Source organism: Paralichthys olivaceus, chromosome 21, assembly GCF_024713975.1.
Source record: "Paralichthys olivaceus isolate ysfri-2021 chromosome 21, ASM2471397v2, whole genome shotgun sequence".
NCBI lineage: Eukaryota > Metazoa > Chordata > Actinopteri > Pleuronectiformes > Paralichthyidae > Paralichthys > Paralichthys olivaceus.
In genome coordinates, this window is record NC_091113.1 from 1,341,274 (window position 1) to 1,362,366 (window position 21,093).

General features: G+C 44.3%; 1 protein-coding gene across 14 annotated transcripts in view; it reads right to left on the reverse strand.

The window, feature by feature from the left end:
• srcin1b (SRC kinase signaling inhibitor 1b) overlaps nt 1-21,093 on the reverse strand; it is a 60,754-nt gene that overhangs the window by 20,357 nt on the left and 19,304 nt on the right. For 10 of the 14 annotated variants that reach the window (XR_011239750.1, XM_069517784.1, XM_069517787.1 and 7 more), the window contains exons 2-3: nt 14,057-14,358; nt 7,424-7,450 (exon numbers count right to left, since the gene is read on the reverse strand). Coding sequence is in view for 10 of the 14 variants with exons in the window: in XM_069517784.1 (XP_069373885.1) it covers nt 7,424-7,450; nt 14,057-14,358 (329 nt within the window). In the remaining 4 variants the exon portion in view is untranslated. Of the gene's footprint in view, nt 1-2,544; nt 2,665-7,423; nt 7,451-11,041; nt 11,389-14,056; nt 14,359-21,093 lie in introns of those variants that run through there. The other 4 variants (XM_069517793.1, XM_069517786.1, XM_069517794.1 and 1 more) reach the window with 4 other exon arrangements.

Below are 21,093 nucleotides of genomic sequence, written 5' to 3' on the forward strand. Positions count from 1 at the left end.
ACGTTCCGCCCTCAACCGCACAAACATCGAGCTGCTGCGGAGGAAACACTGAAGCACCAGGGATTCGTAAAGTTTGTGTTCAGTGAACTGTGAAGAGAAGAAGAGGAGCAGACAGAGGTTAGAGGAAAAGAAAACTTCTATGATCTGGAAAATGAAGAGAGTGAACAAACAGAAGAAGAAACAAACTCAAACATTAAACCAGACGAAGCTTCACGAATCAGGGTTAGAACGTTTCTCAGTGACTTCAGCGAGAGGACGCAGCAGGAAGCGCTTGATAACAATCTTCACATCCACTCAGTGAATTCAGAAATTTCACGCTGCTCAGTGAGTTTAAATTAAAATCGTCTTGAGCCGTCGACAGGTTTGACGATGTCGAGTTAAAGATGAAATTCAAAACAGCAGCGTAGGAGTCGTGATACGTTCTCAGATAAGCGACGCTCACACGACGGGTCCTCTCAGGACAAAAGTCTGAATCATTCGTCGTTGATCTGAAAAACAGATAAAAAGGAATCAAACTCTAAATAATCTGTAAATCCTGAAGGAATATATAAACTGAGAGACACGTCAGAGGGGATTACTGAGAGTTAAGACTCCATCACAGAGGAGATGACAGTTTTATTAAATAGAAGAATTATTGAAAAAAGGGAAAATCCACTTTTAAAGCTCGTCTATCGTCTGATGCAGTCGACAGGAAGTTCCTGTTCTAACCTGTGTCCTCTTTTTTCAAATTAAAGTCGTCATGTGCAAAACTTTTTCACTTCTCACAGTTGAAATGAAACATGAATCTAAATCTTCTCTGATTAGAATCAATCAAAACATCTTTAATTTTCATCTTATCATTAAAAGGAGAAACACTGTCAGAACATTTCTTTTTTTTTTGGGCTGTTTGAAGACAATTAAATCAGTTTCCTTCAGGGTCCAGATAAAAAAAAACAACAGATTAAAAAACAGACAAACGCCAAAAATATAATAACTTCTATTCGTAGAAAACTAAAAACCAACAAATCTTCTCATTTAGAGGTAAAACTGAAGCTTTGACCAACATTATTTGTAATTGCTGCTTAAAAAAACGACTGAAACACTTTAAAAACAGTTGAAGTTTGATCGTCTCTGCTCATTTTCTCTTTGCATTGTTCTTAAACTCGGACCAACAACATGTAAATGCTGTGAACCAGCTCACATGGAGGCGTCTGAGTCCGACTCTCCTGCTGACTGCAGAGCCTCACGTCTGTGTCGGACTCTCCTCATCTCGAGGGTGTTTCACGCAGCAGAGTTCACTGGTTCGGTCACAGCAGATAATGGACGACACAGAGGTTCCTCCAGTTCAAGCAGCTGCTGCAGAATCTGCATTAAACATCAGTCTCCTTCCGAATCTGAAGCAACCGAGCAAACACGCCAGGAAAACGGCTATTTATATTTTCCTGCAGCAGAGACGCCATGAAACTATGAGGACAGGAAAAAAAAAATTCTACATCCTAAAAAAGTTCCACATGTGAAGCTGTATTATTATTATTATTATGATCATATTCATCATTAATATCATTATTATTATTATTATTATTAATCTAGAATAGAAAATCTGCTCCGTCAAAACTTAATTTCCTCTCCTCTCACTCAAACTCCACCATCACCACAGAAAACTCCACCTGGAGCCAGAAGCTGCTTTTTAAACCAGAGATTATCACACGATCACTTCATCATCTTCATCATCTTCATCATTGCTACAGATGTGACTCAGAGATCCAAACATCTGCAGAGTCTCATGACCGAGTGGAAACCGCCGGAGCGGAGTCTGAGACGAGGAGCGAACAAAGTCACAACATAAGATAAATTACTGGGAAATTTAATTGTGTTCTTAGTTCATTAACTTAAAAAAAAAACTATTTCAAGGTAATTAATTTATTTAACTCCCTCGATTTAACATTTATTAGCAGAGTGCAAACACGGTGAATGGTTTATAATGTGGTTAGAGGAGGATTCACAGAGTTCCAGAGACATGAGGGTCAAACCATTTGTTAAACGTTAGTACTTGAAGTACTTCTGCTCATCAGTATTGTACAAAACATTGTCATTATAGAATAGGTGTCGGTGCTCGAGGCCATAAAAACTGTGAAAGTATCAAAACCAACCGACACCGAGATCATTCTGCTGCTGCGTCGCTGAGCTCGCAGCTGAAGAACCAAACACTGTTTGTCCAAACGAGAGCAGAAGAGTCGAACGACCTGATGAACATTGAGACGAGAGCAGAGGACGAACAGGTTCTGTAGATTTAAATCAAATTTAACTGAGACACAGTTTCCTAATGAAACCACAAACTTCACTAGATCCAAGTTTTTATTTGGATCTGCACCAACACACTCACAGACACACACTCACAGACACACACTCACAGACACACACTCACAGACACACACTCACAGACACACACTCACAGACACACACTCACCAGTTACTCTGAGAAACCAACAGAAGTGTAGAAATGCATCCTCGGTAGTTTTTACTTAAATATCAGAGAGACTGAATTAAACGACAGCTGACTCTCACCTCGACAGCAGCTTCTCTAACAGCAAGAAAAGATCTTCATCATTGACTCTGCAGCTCCTCGTCTTCACACTGAGACATCACACACACACACACACACACACACATGTTCTTTTTAACCCTGTGAACCAGACTCGTCTTTACCGAACATTAAGACTCCAACTTTCACACAGCGACTGTTACTCACACACATTTCCCACCAGCTCATTCACTGGGCTGTGATTGACACGGCAGCTGTGCACAGCTGTACCACACACACACACACACACACACACACACACACACACATTCCTTCCATCTGAACTCCGACAGATTGTGTTTCTAAAATCCTGTGTCACAGTTTCAGAGCAGTGATGAAGCTCACAGCCTGAGGGGGGGCGGAGCTAGAGGTGACGGGGGAGCACACTTGATTGTTTCCCACAGAGAAGCTCCGCGGGAGCAGCTGGGGGTTAATTGCCTTGCTCAAGGGCAGTGGTTTTTAAGTGAGCGGCGGGAACCTCTTGTTCGCCTCCCTGCCCAGATATTCCCCCGCTGCCCGGCTGAGTCAGGGCCGGAGTACTTAGATCCACATGTGCAGTGACAGGAGTCCGACTTTGACCTTGACGTCCGACCTCCAGGTTTTTACTGCATTTAGAGAATAAACCATAAAGTCTGTGCAGCAGCAGCGGAGTCGAGGCTGCAGAGTAAACACAGCATTAAAGTTCTGTTTCTATATAACCTCCGAGCTGCAGCTCTCACTGAAAGATAATTGTCTCTCACATAAAATCCAGTTCCCTTATTGCTCCCCGGCAAAGTTCGGCCATATTAATGTGCAGCCTGCTGAGCAAACATCTCCGTCTTGACAGATGGCAGTGAAGTGTCAATAAGTGATTCTGGCCACGTGCCTCAGCACAGCGTCGGTCGGGTGTGAGGACACGGACACTGCAGCAGTCGGCCTCCTAAGCCTTTTAACGGTGGAACACACTCCGGCTTTCTCCGAGTCAGACGGGGGAATAGCGACTTTCCGCCGAGCGTCATATCAACAGCCGAGCAGCACGAGGACAACAAAAGCATCTGTCTGAATGGGTCGGCGCTGAGCCTGCTCACCGGGACAAATATGGCAGAGGAAGTCTGGGGATGCCTCTGAACAAGAAACTGCCCCGGTCACGTTCTCGATACGAGACACGTGAGAGACAGACGAGCGACTCACAAACTCCCTGAAGTGACAGAAATCCTTTTAAACATATTTCAAGAATGAGTTCCTCTGGGTGTTTGCAGACCAGCCTGTAAAATATCTGTTGGAGCTTTTCCAAAAACCTTCATGTGCTGAAAACTCATCGTCCGTTATTTGCTTGTTCTGCATAAATGAAACTAAAAATAATGATCTGCCAATGACGCAAACGGAGAAAGTATTAGGGTCATACTGATTTGAGATTAAAGTTTTATTAAGGTATAATGTCGTGATAAAGGGGAATATGAAAAGATAAGTTCTCATTTCTTTATGTGCACTGAAGAAATGTACTTAATGTCACTGCCTAGCAAATAAAGGCATTTTTCTTTTTGTCCAGGAAGATTTATTTCCAATAACATCTCAACTCCTGTGCCGGCTCACGTGTATTCAGTGGTTAAGTATGTGACTATGTAAAATACATGTTATTGAACAGTAGCTCAGTCTTAGGACGGAGGGATGCATTTATATTTCCTGTCCTTTGTCACCATGGTAACTTGAACAAGCAGCAGAAAAACCCCACAAACCACCGGCTCTGTTCTAATTCCCCTCAGAAGGAAGATGGCTGCTGAACAACTGGGATCTCACTGAGCTCCAGTGTTCCCTCTCTCCCCCGTCTGAGCCCACAGCGTGGAACATTCCTCCAGATTCAAACACCGAGGCGACGGCAGGAGACAATGGGCTGTGATTACTTCGGCCGCTCGGCACAGAAAGACGAGAGGCTCAGGGGAGGAAAAATGGAGCAGTGATATTTGTATAAGTGAAGCTCGATGAGGAGCAGACAAACGTGCAGCTCTGCGCTCAGCGTGTGTCTGATCGTGTCAGAGGCAGCAGCACATGTGTAATGCTCATACATGCATATTTACAGTATGTATGTACCCGTGCACGGAGATGTGTGCGTGCATGTGTGTGTGTGTGTGTGTGTGTGTGTGTGTGCAGCCAGGACATATTTATTTGCTAATCTGTGGTGTGTTTCTGTGCAGTGGGTTTATCGTCCATGCTTGTGTTTGCATTTACTGAGCTGACAAACCAATGAAACATCAAAGTGGAAGCAGTGGGGGGGGTGGCGACTATTAAACGCACCCCCCCCCCCCCCCTCACAGACACGAGCAGCCCGTGCACTGCTGCAGGGGTTTCTATTGCATCAGAAGAAGAAGAAGAGGTGAGGCTCCTCGACTCCCGGAGAAGAATGGGGAGCGATAAACCAATCCTGCACGAGCGGCAGGCCGCCAACAAATAGAAGAGGATTGGAAGAAGAGAGAAAGCGGCAGCGGGTGAGTTTGTCACGAGCTGAACAGACGAGGGAACGAGTGAGAAGCAGCTGCCACAGCACATGACGTCTGGAGTCAGACAACATTGGGAATATGGTCAAATAAAAAAGAGGCCGTTTTTCATCCAGATCCTCGTTAAACAGGAAACACCGATGAAAATCAGACTTAATCTACGAAATCTTCAGAGTTCAAGCTGCAGTTTGTCTTTATTTTTAAAGTAAATCCGACAAAGTGAATGTAACGAATCATGAATCAGCAAAATCAATCGGTGGGTTTTAACTGTGTCATCGTGTCGTCCCTTCTTTTCTTCAATGACACAGACAGCAGCATAACTAAATGCACTTTTCTTATTTTACTCACGAGAGTTTTATTTGAAGATATTTAAAGGTACAATATAACGCTGGCCACTAGGGGAGCTCTCAGTCAAAACAATAACAAAAGACCCAGTTTGACGACGTGAAGCAGAAGAATTGTGTCTTTAAGACGTTTAAGTTTTATTCCCCTTCAATAAAGCAGAGGCTCATTTTTTATGGTTTTTCTTTAGAAGCTAAGATTAAGATTTATTGCATCAGAGCCTCGAAACACAAACACACGTGTGAAATGTTCATTTCTTATTTAATTTGTTGAATATTGGTCCTTTACAATCTTCCTCCACACATCTTACAACCTGTTTACTCCCGAAGCTGCGGATTCTCTATTGTTTCATTTCAGAGCAGCTGATATTCGCTGCGTCAGCAAACAGAGCCGTTCACAATCTCCGGTAATTCTATGGTTAAGAGGCCGGGAGCTGCAGTAAGTGCTGAGGTCGGCATGTGCACAACAATCAGCCACGGGCTGCGTGGACCGAGGGTCAGTGTTCAGTCTGAGTTCAGGTCTGAGCTGGAAGTAATGATGCATCACAGCTTTTTGAAACACTCACATGTGGAGTTTTGGTTCAAATCACTTTTCTCGACCGATCCTGTTCAGATGTTTTTTTTATAATTTATGATCCTGAGATTTCAGAAGATCTCAAATGTTTTTGGTTTCGTTTTTTCCAGGATTTGAAATCTCTGCCTCCTCCTCAGCACGATGAACGTAAACGCAGGTTCGTGGTTACGAAGCAGCGTCTTTTCACCAAACATCCAAATCTGTCTGAATAATCCACAGAACCTGTCGTCAGACATTTCCACTGGGACCATTTCCTCCGTCCCACGAAATCTCCAAATAATCTGCAAATATTAATCCAAATCTTTCTGCAACTCATGACCCTTTAAATACAATCACACGAAGTCGGATGCTCATTATTCTTGAACTGCACAAAACAACGGCAACACAAACAAGTTCCTCCCAGTAATTGCTGGGATTACATTTCTGCTTCCAATAAACCACAGAGCAGCTTCTTCCCCTGAATGACTGAGCCTGTTTGTTTTGCTGAGCTTAATTAGTTCACACTCTAATTTAAATTACGTTGTTCTCACATGAAGGAGGAAACACTCAGAGCTGGAGCTCGCGCTGCTCTCGCTCTCTTTGCATCACTCCTTCACATCATGTATGTTTGTTTCCCCTCACCTTTAATCCAGAGCCTGGTCCTTCACATTAAGAGCGTGATGTATTGACTTCAAACTCAGATTGAGTCAGATGCTTCACTCAAACATACACAGATTCGTTCGCGCTCATATTTTGTTGCTCGGACAGATTTCCTGTGCTTCAGCTCTTTTCCGCACGCTAACTGCTTCTGTGCACGTGCGAAACGTTTGCTCTCGATTTTCTCCGTCGCACAAAGAAGAGCTGAAGCCGGAGCGAAGGAAATCTGAGCGCAAGTAAGAAAATATCTGTGCAAGTGCACAGTTTGAGCACAAGCAGAGAAAATCTAAGAACTAGCAGCGGCTATTTAAGTGTGAGCGCATGGTTTTGAGTGAAAGCTTTAGAAAATCTGAACGTGAAATCAATAAGTCCTGCCCTCAACTGAAAGAACATGCTCACGAATAAGAGAATAACAGATACAGAGATAAAGAGAGGTATAGTAACACTGTATATCCACAGTATATCAGTAGTATGGTCCATGCATGAAGTACCTGCACATAATGATTCAACGTTCACAGGCAATTTATTTAATGTGGTGGGACGATGGTCAGATAAATAAATAATAATGAGAAGCTTTAATGATCCGAGACAAACGTCATGCAAGCATAATTTCTGAGACTCGTGTTTCTCAAGACCTCCAACCGTCAACAAGTCTCCGTTTCTCACCAGGAATCATTGCGACCAAAGAAAAGCACAAGCGAGAGTTTTAACACAAACGCCAACATGTGACCAACACGAGATGTGACGGCGAAGAGGCGAGCGAACATGCAACAGACAGGATGGGACGTGATCCTGTTAAGAGACGAACCCACGGAAACATAAACACAATATCCACACTGACCTTGAAGCTCCAGTAGTTTGGCTGTTGCTGGGGGGGGGGGGCAAAGAGAGAGACAGAAAAGGGACAGGGGAGGAGAAAGAGAGGGGGGGGGGGCGAGTGTGAGACAGTTTCTCACGTGTTAAACTGCAAAACACAACGTCACAGAAAGAAAATCAAGCAAAAGAAAAACAAAGCAGAAGTGAGAGAGTGAACGTTTAACGCTTCATCATTTTTGGGAAAATTCCCCAAAATGTTTTTTTTTAATCCACAAATTGTCAAACGAAGCGATAAACAGCCTTTTGTGTTTGTGCGTCGCGCCTGGCGAGAAAATGACGAGTTAATTATTGTGATGATAGCCAGATTAACTCACGATGTCCTTCACTGCCGTCATAATTGAACTTTAATTGCTGGTAATTGCCTCTCAGTAATTAATCAAATGTTTACAGGGGCTTCACGCACACTAATGATGTAGACCCATCTCCTGAATTCAGCCCCACGCTTCTTCTCCTGAGACGCAGCGCTCTGGCGTGGACCCAGCGCCGGATTAAAGCGACGCAGCGACACTGGATTAAGAAACTGTCGCCGCAGTCACTTCATCTGAGAGGACGGAAACTTTCAGGTCAACACGCGTCTGATTCTTTCAGAAACAGCAGCAGGATGAACGCTCGTCAATGAAAAGTCCAATAATCGATCTGTTCTCCAGCTGGTGTGCACTTTATGGCCAAAAGTATGTGGACAGTCCGACATACAGCTTTATACTAAATAAAACAACACGTAAACTTTAAAGTACAGATAAGATCAATCTGAAATCCCACGGGGAAATATCGAGTGCATCAAAACCGAGGCCCGTGACTTTCATAGACTTCATCGACTTTCACAGCTCGGCTCCATCTTTAACTCGACATCTGTCAACGCTCCATCCGACCCTGGACGACACGGATCTGACTGAATAAATTAATATGTCGAGACATCGTTGTCAAGTGTTTTGTTGCTCCACAGCAGAAAATATTCAACCAAGCACACAGTTCGTCCCAGACGAGGCATCGACCTCATCACAGCGAACTCACATCTGGATCAGACGCCACAGTCGAAGGCTGAAAAAGCTCATTAAGAAATACTTAATGAATTTATTAAAAGGATTTAGAAAATGTGAAGAAATGATTCCCTCATGTTTCGAGGTTTCTGAGGTTTTCACCGATTTAAATTCAAGGCCTGTTAAAACCTTTTTAATACCAGAGAGCAGCTCAATAGTTTTTTTCATGGTCACACCGGTCGTACAAGAGCGGGAAGAAAAGAAACACAAAGAGGCCACAAGAGAATCGAACCGACGATAAAGCAACTCAAATCAGCCACGAACACACAAAGGGACAGTAAATGACTGGAGACACAAAACAACAGAAAAGACTCAAATCGACCACAAAAAACCCACAATGACCACGAAGAGACACAAAATGAAAAACCACACAACAACACAGACGTGAAACGACAACAAAATGACCACAAAGAGATTCTGAGTGTTCGGATCGACACAAACCAACGATGAATAACTCAGAGCAAAGACTGAAAACACAGAGAGAGACTGAACGACCAGAAAAAACCCCACAATGACCACGAAGAGACACAAAGTCAAATCACATGACCAGCGGGAGGCTTGTTGTCGGCCTGTGGGATTCTGTGACCCAGATTTTAGAGCTCAAGTGTTCGAGTCCGGTCACCGAAACAGCACGATGACACCTGACGTGACGCCGCACCACAGCCCAACACTGAGGCTTCTCCTTTCACTGCTGATCAAACACGACCTGATTCGGAGACGTGAGTGACCACAAACTGTTTCATCACTTCAACGTCAGCTTCCTGTGGTCTCACTCGATTCAAACCATCCTCACAGACAAACAAAGAACTCATCTCAAGACCGGAAACATAACTTGTCTGCGTTCATTATTCATGAATTAAAGATTGTTAGCCGTGTCGTCCTTCAGGTCCTGGATCCTTCGGAGGACGTCTACATGAAAACCAAAAGAACTCGTCCGTCACTCAAACAAACCATCGGCAGATCGGAAAAGATTCCGAGGAGTCGGGGGCTCGTCAAAATATCCACAACATTTTTTACCATCCTCCTCAGCAAACACCGGAACCTCAGAGTGAGTCCAGAGCAGCTGAGAATGAAACCTTACAAACCGTTTCATTTCGTGGTTAATGTCGAGATAAATGATTTGACACGAACGTCACCACGTCATCTTTGAGTTACGCTCCACCACCGTGTCGGCTTCTTAATGATCCCGTGATTCAGCACATTTCACTCTTTCAATCACAACGTCACAGCCGGACTCACCAGCACCAGTGACATTAAATTATCCGTAAAGTTTTTAACCATCCTCTGCGATTATTGGCTAAAACTTCTCGTTGAAGTTACTTCAATATAAGAAACATTCGTTTCTCACCGGTTTACGTTCTATTTGCTTTTTTCTTGAAAAAGAAGAATAACGTCCTCACGATCCAGGGACGTGACTCGACTTCATGTTTTTAACTTCGAGGCTCCTCCGCTCTTCACATTTACAACCTGACGAGAAATGTGCTCACGTCATCAGGCTCCTGACGGAAACAAAACAGCTGAGAGAAAAGATCCCACTGAGTTCGATTCCCTCGTACGTGGAGCTTAACGTTCACGCTGTGGAATCACCCGCTCCGACAGTTTGAACTTTAAATTGGTGAAAATTACCAGCAAGTCACTCCGCAAATAATTTAATGCACCAACGAGCGTTTCGGGAGCTGAAACCTGTCTCTTCTCACACAAACAGGCCCCGATGCACCGTGACTCAGTGATTAACGTCCAGAATATTTCTCCATCACTTGAGCTGAAATCCCAGGATGCAAATACGCACCGAGACAGAGCGGAGAGAGACGAGGGGGAAAGAAAGAGAGAGAGAGGGATGAGCAGAGAGACACGCAAACCTGACCTGCATGCCAAGTAGCCATCTTTGTACACACCCTCTGTTTTCACCTCCACCACACACACACACACACACACACACACACACACACACACACACTCACACACACACTCACATGCATGAACACACACATACGTCACTGCGGCAGCACAGACACACCTGGCCGACACCTGCCTGCTCTGAAACAAATGGACCCTCCCCAAAACACACACACACACACATTCTTCTTCATACGTTCAGATGATGTGCGCACAACAAACAAACAAACAAACACACACACACACTCTTCTTCATATGTTTAGATGATGTGCACGCGCACACACACACGCACGCACACACACACACACACACACACACACACACACACACACACACACACACACACACAGGCTGAGAGGATGAATTGTGTCTTCGTCAGGTTTAACCATCTTTACATCAGGATACGCACACATACACACATGCTTCTACATACATGAAGATGACAAACACACACACACTCACTAAGATGACGAACACACACACACTGAGATGACGAACACACACACACACACACTGAGATGACGAACACACACACACACACACACACACAGTCCTGTACATGCCTTCCCTCCATGCAGCGTCACACGGCAGCACCGGAGGAATGAGGGATGCCCTGGTGTCTGAGCTGAGGGTAAGAGAGAAGAGTTACCGTTGCTACTTAATGAGCGTGTCGGCCGCCCGGTGCATCCTCCCGCTCCACACGCCTCCCTCTTCCTCCTCCCCTCCTCTCTCCATTTTTCCTCACACTGCGGCTCTGTGTCTTTCCTGCGCCCCGAGGATCAGCCAGATATCCCCCCTCTCCGGTACCCGTAGTGGCGCCTGAGAGGCAGTTAGCATCCCTTCCTGTCCCTCCTCCTCCTCTTCCTCCTCCCGTCCTCTCTCTCTCCTCCCTCCCTCTCCTTCAGTCTGTCACTCTCTCTCGCCCCTTGTCTCTGACAAACAACACTGTCGCTCTCTCTCTCTCTCTCTCTCCCCTTCTGTCAGTACAGTGTGTGCCTCTCTCTCTCTAAAGCTCAGGCATCACCGACCATATGATATCACTCCGTGCCTTATATGGGAGACTGGTGGGTTGCCATGACGACAGCAGACTCCACCTGTTTCCCCCACTCTCTCCGTCCCCTCTCCTCCTCTTTTTTTCCTCCAGGAGATGGATGGCGTGGTTTGTGGTGAACAGACGCAGCACATGGAGAGCAGAGGGAGGACGGAGGGAGGAGACGAGAGACGCCCGGGACGTGATGGACAGAAGAAGACGAGATCGATCGATTAATCTAAAGAGCTGACGTTTCCCAGGAAAACCCCCAAATATCAAAATATCAATGACTTTACTTTATTATGATGGTGTTCTACCTCTGACTGTATTTTTTATTATTGTTGTTATTTTGTTTGTCACTTTACTTTTTCATTCGGTCGTGTCGGTAAAACAGACTCAGACGTCCTGAGGGAACAAACCAACTGAACACAACCGATCAGGTGCAAACAACATTCACTGCGTTCATTAGTGAGCTTCAGAGGTTTCGGACGGACTCAGCCGAGCGAGTGCTCCCCTGCGTCCCGTCTTCACGCTGAGACGAGCTCAGAACTCCTCCAGCTGTGCACTTCACACACAGATGTGAGATCATCTCACGCTGGAAGAAAACACGACGTGAAAAACTGTAAATTTGCTCCAGATGTTGAGGACGAGGTTTCAACTAAACACGTTTCAGACTCTTCGATCTGCAGGTTCTGACTCAAGAGCTGCAGGATGAAAACAACTAGAATAGTAATGATGTTAATAATAAATGCTGCTTTCATTCATAACTTCTGTGAATATCACTCTTATTAAAAACCAGTCGGACAGAGCTCAGATATAAAACATGGGAACTGTTGGGTTTCCTTCTGATTCTTAAGGTCTTGACCTTCTATGTAAAGAGCTTTGAGATAAAATATATTATGATTTGACTCTTTACACATTTAATTTAATTAAATATTGAGGAGAGTCACAGAACGACTGAGAATCAGTGATTCGTACTTTATAGTGTTAATATCTGTATTAATGAGAAAAACTACAACACACAGACAAACTATCAAACTACCTGACAACACAACGTTTCACCAAAGTCCAGTGAAGAGCAGAGTTTAGTGCGATCTGGACACGAGACATTTAAATTAAATTAAACTGAAGTAAACAGGCGATGAGCGACACCAGCTCGTTCACCACGATTCTCCAGTTTCGTCTCTGTGGAGTCGAGCGTCACTTTGAAGAAACAGGTGAACGCCTCTCTGTGCAGCAGCTGAATCTCTGCAGGTCACTTCGACAGTTTGAGAAAGAAAAGCTGGAGCATCACCACGGGTCAAAGTAACAGCTCGGTCCAAACAGACTCTGATCCGATGAGACACGACGACAGAAACAGCGGCTGAGCGACGGGAACCTGACGACATGAAGCCGACGCAGCGGGAAGAGGAGGATATTTATCAGCACATGTTTTGCATTCTGACATTTTCCCACCGCCTCACTTAAACGTTTCTCTACATAATCTATCGCTCTCAGATAACAACCACAGAAAACGAGTCCATTACTGACCCAACGAGACGCCGGGAGAAAAAAACTCCCTCCTCTGTTTGCGACTGAAGCCCCCGAGGCCTCGAGCCACATAATGCGCCTGTGTGGGTTTCACCGACGTGCTCCTATTATCTCGCTGGGAGAAAATGTTCACGTGTGGAAGCAGAGAGCACTCAGAGCTCACCCCCCCCCCCCCCCCCCAGGCTGCACTCTCCTCTGGGTCTGTGATCGACATGAGGACCTGACGGAGGACATGCAAACGCTCTGATTCTGAAGTTCTGTCATTGATCGTTGATTTGTCTCAGTCGTCAGAATCCCTGACGAGTGACGTCTCTACATAATCTGTGGTGTTTTTAAATGACAGAGAGGTTGACGAGTAACCACGGCGGCAGACGGGGGGCTAGTTGCCGTGGCAGCTCCAAACCCCCCCCCCCCCCGTCTATTCTTTGTTTTCTTTCTCGGAGGCCTGAGTCTGAGAGCGACAGCTTCACTTTCATCTGAAGCACAAGACGTTTGTTTGTTTGTTGGAGTTTTGATCTGAATATTTAGTTTCTCATCATGTTCAGATTTACATGAGTATTAAATTGAGTTCTACACATATGAAAACATTCATCAGACCAGAGCACAGAAAGTGTTTTATAGATAAAATGGATTCTGATCGATCATCATCAGTAGGATTAAAACCTTTCAGTGGGACCTCCAGTGTTTAAGTTCTCAAGAGAAACACTGGGAACACAGTAAATATGTAAATCAAGTTTTTTCGTACATACTCAGTTTGTGTTTATGTATTTTAACATCTCTACCTCTGAGGATTGAATATAAAGTATTATCTTGGTGCAGCTCCTGTTAGTTTTCAGTGTAGATCCTCTCATATTAGAAAAGACTCTTGGTTATAAATTCGTGCTGCGTCTGCCGAGGTAAAGACTCGTCTCTGACGTGGTTTCAGTCCAAACGTCTCCTCGTCCTCAGGAGGATTCTACCAAACAGCAGAATAATCCGGCCTTGGTCTATTTTTATGGAAAATGAAGTCGTGTGTTTATCAGTGGCCGCGGCTGATGCAGGTAGAATAATAATCACCGTGCAGAAGAGCGTGTTTTGTTGTGTGGACGTTTGAGGTGAGGGTACCTGTCGTCCGGCGGAGGGGGAGCCCTGCGACATGCTGCCTGGGCTGTTGGAGAACTTGTTCTTCTGCAGATCCACCAGGGCGTCCCGCTGCCGCTCGATGTCCGCCTTGTGAATGCTGTTCAGGGCCTCCAGGCTCTTGGCGGCCACGGCGTTGTGGCGGCGGTCCAGCGAGGACGACGTGAACCCCCCATTGGAGTTGTCCGGGAACCGCCGGGCCCCGCGGCTACCGGCCAGGGTGTGGTAATCCCGAGGGAACTCAGCATCCCCGGCAGAGATCATGGGACCCTTTCTCTTCTCTCGACCTGGAGGTGTCATTCAGAGAGAGAGAGAGTTTTTTTATAGTTTTAAAACAGTTTGAGGACAAACTCGTGTCCTTTATTTAGAGAAGAGATGATTAAACATGTTACAGAGCAAAAAATATGTATCAAAGATAGAGAATGAAGAAAGGAAAAGGAAGAGAAAGAGGATGAAGAATATGAGGAGGAGGAAGAGGAGGACGAGGACAAGCAATAAAAATGTATTTACAATTCAAAGGATATTACATTTATAATTTAAATTCAATGAAAAGCTAAAGATTCAGAATAATAAGATTAAACACATTTCAGTACATCAGAAAAAGATGAAGAAGAAGAAAAGCAGCAGATCATCATAATAAATCAGAATCACATTCAGAGACACGAGCTCATCCAGTGGATCTGTTTCAAACTGAGCTGCAACATTCCGATCACGTTGTCGATTTTATTTGACGACATGTTTACTCAGTGTTTGTCTCCTGGATTTGATTTAGTGACGACGCAGCAGCTTCACAACAACTCGCTCTGACAGACGACAATAAATCCTCACACGATGCAAAGAAAACAGTTTGAAAAAATCCTCCTGGAAAAAAATCAGATTTACAGTTTCTGCAGCTCCGGTTCTGATGAGATGAGGAAGCGATCGCTGCCCGAGGAGGAAAATAATTCAATTAATGAGTCAAATGAATCCAAAAATATCATCAGTGTCAGCAGGTGAATTTACAGCATCACGGGAAACACCGAGACGTGTGTTTGAATTAATGTTCTCTGTAGAAATGTGGGTTCGCTGCAGGTTTCTGCTCCGATGTTCTGAGGTCACAGCTGAAAAGTTGAGGCGGAAACAAGAAGTTCATTAAATTTAAAGTTAAACCAACAAAAATGGTTTAAATGGGTTCGAAAATAAAGTGTTTTAAAAAATGTTTCCTATAGATGAAACTTGATGGAGAGTAAAAAACTAATTTGATATTTGATTGAACAGTTTGTTGATTATCAGGATCACGCAGGTTTTTACATGTCGGCAAACACGCTAAGAAAAGGTGACTGACTTTTAAAGAAAATCATACAAGATGTAAAAAACCCAACTGTGAGAGTTAAAATCACAGCACACACAACATGTCAACACACATGTCAACACACAACATGTCAACACACATGTCAACACACAACAGTTCACAGGTAAGAGCTGCAGGCGTGTTCAGGAGCAACACACACACACACACACACAGTAAACAGCTGTAACATCTGTCCGCTCATCATCTGACTCTGTCCGTCCCCGAGGTGAAAACACACACGTCCTGTTTTATGTATGAAGACGAACTGTCTCATGTGTCAAACTCAGTGAACGAGTTGATGTCTGACGTGTGGGGACGGTTTAGTGCCCCCTGGTGACCACTCACACTTAGAGCACTGTTGTCATGGTGAAGGTGAGCAGCTGCTGATGAAACGTGTTTAACACGAGTGAGACAAATGTTTTAAATTAAAGAAAAGACTGATTCAACCTTTCAGGATTTATTGTCTCCTGATTGTCTTTAATTATTCATACAATAAATCTAACAAAATAAAAATATATATATTTATATGTGTGTTTCTCTGGAGGATTTTAAGAAAATTTAATTTGAACTAAAGTTGTTGAGAAGAGGATTCGATCACTGATTGAATTAAGAACATTTCTAACTGCGGCTCCCAGACGAGTGGTCAGGACCCAGATTTATCGAGGGGCCGATTATTAAATGATTTATTAACGACATCAGTATCAGGTCAGTTTACAGCATCACAGGAAACTGCAGGAGGGTTATTTTGTGAACGAGCTCGAATCAATGTCCTTTCACATATTTCAACCAGCTCCGGGTTTAGACTTATGATTATTATTATTATTGTTGTTGGAGGCTGAAGGTTTGAAAACCACTGATTTATTAGAAAGATCAATATCAGGAAAACATTCAGATCGTAAAGTTTGAAAGTGAAACTTTTTTCTCTCTCTGGTTTTTAATTTGTTTTCTGTTCAAGGTTTTAATGTCAGGGATAAAAAAAAAACTGAATAAAAGAAATGAAGCAAGACAAAAACAGAAATATGTGCCGTCATTAACTCCCTGTGGAAAATGAAAAGAAGAAAAGAAGGAACTCGACATTAAAAACTTTTCTTTGTGGTCCTGCTCCGTGTTTTACTTTAACAATCAGCTCTGTGGTGAAAACCAGAACTCAGACAAACCCCAGGACGTTTAAAATCACAGAGCGAGCCGAGACGAATGATCTGTGACGATTTCTAAGAATAAAAGGTTTTCTGTGTTTTCTGTCAAATTCAAATCTGAGTTCACCCGACAACAACAGGACGCTCATGACGACGTCTCATCGGACAACGTGGAACTGTGACACGTATTTTGTTCAACCTCCAGAAAATAATCGATGATGAAAATAACCATTAGTCTCGGGCCTGAACTCCCGACTGTCTTTGATTCGTCGGTGTGAAGCTGCGACGCCGCCGCTGATGGGACTCGGTTAAACGTTAAAGAGTCTCCTGGTGATAGAAGAAGAAAGTGTCTGGTCACAGATGTAAATCTTGTGATAGGAGCAGCGAGCCGCCGTGTATCCATGGTAGAAGAAGAAGGAGCGTTATAAAAGGGAGGCGGTGTGGGAGGAGACGGAGGGGACATCCAGACGAGGGCCTGTCACTGGAATTTATGTGGAGCCTTGAGCAAACCCCTGCAATGTTTGGAAGGGGGGGGGGGGGAGACAAACGCAGCCTGTACTTTACAATAAGAAGCTGCAGCTGGAATTTAACGTGCATGTCGTCTTTAAAACAACTGTGGTGCAGTGACCGTGTTTTTAAACTTTATCACCTGCGGTGAGGAGGTCGTGTTTCCGCCCCGGTGCAGTGGTTTACACAGAGAGCCTGTCGCGTTAACTCAGGCTCAGTTAAACTGATGAATAATCGTCCCTGTGTCTGTTGCTCCGGACATTTCCTGGAACGTTTCCTGCCAGTGGACGTGTCGACGAGGTTTCTAACACGTGACGGACGTCTCTCTGGATTCTGTTCATCACAGTTTAGATGTTTCTGTGTGTTTAATGTTTGTATCTGCAGTAGTTTCATGATGGACTGTTGGCGGAGGTCTGATCTAAGTTATAGTTTAACGTGTTTTATATTTTATTTTATTATGAGTTCATAATAATCAGTGATAAACTGCTGATTTGGTGAATTCTGATTTATTCAGCGGACTAATCTGACACATCGCTGTTAGTTTCACTTATTTATATCTACATTTATTTCTCTTCAATTTATTAAATTCCATTATTTTCTGCAGCTGCAGGCATGTCGCATTACACACACAGCCCACAGCACCTATAAATCCTGATGTTACTCACCTACGTGGAACCCAGCCCTGTGTTTTTCTGTCATTAGGGCTCCTGGTGGTGTTTAATGAGCTGCCACCTCCACCCAGCTTGCTCCTGGCACCTCCTCTGTGATTACCGCTCTGCTGCAGCGAACGGCTGATGAATGGATCTGTGATCGTTACTTCACTCACATTGTTCAGAGTTTTAACTCGGAGGATGTCGCCGCTGGTCAGATATGTCACACGTGTGTTTCAGCTTCAGGTGTCGGCTCGTTTGCGATTTGAAAACATGCGTGTGACGGGACGACGTTCACTCAGGTCAACTCACAACTCCTAAAAAAACCAAACCCCCGAAATACATATGAGGATTTGATCTGTGATTTCATATTAACACCAGTTTCCCATCAGCTGAACCAACGCACCAACATTCAGTCTGTAGCTTTGGACCAGTCACAGGAAGTAGAGACGCATTAAACCATAGAAGAAGAAGAAGAGGACGCAGCTGCATACGAGCTAGTGTGGAGTACCTCAGTACTGTGAATTACTGTAGTACTGTGGAGTACTGTAGTACTGTGGAGTACTGTAGTACTGTGGAGTACTGCGCCTCAAAGTGCTGATGCTGGTAGTCATACCATCATCATGTTACCATGGCAACCAGATGAAGCACTCTATTCATTTCCTTCATTCAAACAGAAAGACTACCACCCCCCCCCCCCCCCAACTGACACCCCTCCCACGTCAGACTCAAGTATAGGTGGACGACGCCCACGTAGGTGATGACGACAGGAAGTACGTGTGTCAGATTAAATTCTTTAGTCCCTGAATCACAACGTGAAACTAAAACTAACAGATGAAACATGAACGGACACGAAGCTTCAGACTGCAGCAGCAACGTCAACGTCTAATTTGTCCTGTGAGTTTCATTTGTGGTTTCATTTGGGGACAGAGGACACGTCCCTCTCGTTTGTACGTCTTAACGTTACAGATAAAGTTTCAGAAACATTCGCTAAACTCGGCTCAGCCACGTCGACGTCATCGTGTACGAATATGAACCAAAATCCTTCATCTCAACCTGAAGCTCAATCACTGGTTCTGACTAATTACACTAAATAAAGTGTGTTTGTCTCTCACACAGACACACACACACACACACACACACTGACACACACACACAGACAGACAGACACACACACGCAGGACATGATTCATTATTCTGACTTCATTATAGTTGAGGGGAGCCTAAAAACCAGGTGAGTGATTGTCATTGTGCCACTGACGCCATATTTCAGCTGCCTGGGACCTCGTCCAAGCATTTCTCATTACAAAGCTGTAAGTGTGTGAGCGTGTGTGAGCGTGTGTGTTTTGGTTGTACAACCTTGACCACCGTCGGCCGCCGCTCTGACAGAGGCCATTTGTTAGTTTTACGGTTTCATCGAGCTGAGGTCTAATCATTCGTAGACGTCTGAGCTCGGCACAAATTTACTTCAAATCATTTTCCTCCAGAGTGTTTGATCTGGAGACTGCAGCTCACTGACGTGTGCAAAGGAACACGTATGACACATCCCAACATACAGTACATACAGTACCGTCTCTGTGTGCATGACGAGGAGACAGAGGCTGAAGTCCTGTGTTACGACACGTGAGATTTAAACATGCAGCTGCTGCAGGTATTTATGGTTTTAAATTGGATCCTAGTTAAAAAACTGTTTATTTAAGATGAGAAAAGATGACTACAATTCCCAGAATTCACGTCTCTTCTCTGCTGCAAAGGCAGCTGAGGCTCATGGGTATTGTAGTATTTAGAGTATGTGCTTTACGACAGTTTCAGGAGACTCGTGTGTTTCTCTGCTGAGGAAACTCAAAGAGGAGAAATGTAATAACTTATTAAAGCTGTTATTAATATTTCTGTTAATGTTCTGTATTTTCCCAGAGTCCCTCTCTCTGTCCCCCTGTGACCTCACCATGGACTCGTTCATTTATTCATGCGCTTTAGTTTTTTCATCATGTCTGATTCAAACGTTCGGTGGAGGGACACTCGTCTCTCTCTCGCTCGCTCGCTCTCGTTGATTCTTTATTCAGAGACCGTTAATTACGCAGCGAGGTTCAGCAGCAGCAGTGAGCGAAGAAGAAGAAAAAAAATCCACAAATTATAATATCCAGCTCTCCAGGGCACTGGAAAATTAAAATAAAACCCAAACACGATCAGGATGCGGAACGCCAGCCGAGCTATATTTGGAACGAGGTCCGCCTTTGCTGATTACAAAATTTCTCCAAACTGTTGCCGGCAGGGAGTCTGAGGATTCGGGATCACAGTGAACCAGATGTTACGCTTAAAACGAGGCTGTGATTGGCTCGAGCAGCCAAACCTACGACCACCCGTGTAAAGAGCCGAGCGCGTTCCCTTCAGGTGCACGGACTCCAACACAGATTTATAATTCATCATCATCTCCGTGAGTATTAGTCGTAGAAACGGTCGTACTCGATAACATCCCGACCCTGAGAAACCCCGAAGAATAACGCCAGCGCACGATTAAAACAACTTCCTCTTCTGGGAAAACATCCTCACTCGTCTCATCTTCCTCTGTCCGTCCACGACGCCGTCCTCCACCTCCACACAAACCACAATGCACTTACAACCACCGTCTCCCAACAACCACAGCATGTGAATATCAGAGACACGGCTAATGATTACACAAATATCCAACGCACCCGCAGAGAGAGAGAGAGAGAGAGAGAGAGTGGAGCTGACGGGGAGCGAGCGACAGAAGTGAGTGAAAACACGCTTCAGTGTTTGAGTCAGAAGCTCCCGCTCCTGTGGGAGGTGCAGGATTCAGTGAACGTACTCGAGGAGTAAAATAAACTTCATCTAAACACTGCGGGTTTGATGCCAATTCCCAGTGTCGCATAAAGCGAACCCAGAGTGAACCAGTACTTTCACTCTTCAAGGTTCTGAATCTTTGAAAAGTTTTTCCGGAGTCGTTGCAGTTTTCACAGAGTTTCATTTAAAGAGTTTTAGAGGAAATTGAGCAAAGATAGAAAATGTCTGTAAATAATGATTTGAAGTAATGCAAAGATAAAAATCTTGTTTTTAGAATGCAGTGGTGTGAAAACTCATTTTACAGAATGAACTAAAAGAGTTGCATCAACTTTTATGTTTTACTGTAAACTTCTTCCTCCACACTGGAGGTCTTGGAGTAATAACACCTCAAGGAACTGTTTTCATATTTGTTAAACATTACGTCAAAGATAAAGTGATTTGATCTGAGTGGTAAAAGGTCAAAGGTCAAGATCACTGTGACCTCAAATACCAGAAGTCGTTCGTTATCCTTCCTCAGCGGTTTTTGTGTCATGTTTGGATGAAGTGTGGTTCTCAGGTGTTGTTCTGTTTAACTCGGCAGGTGACCGTCAACATCAC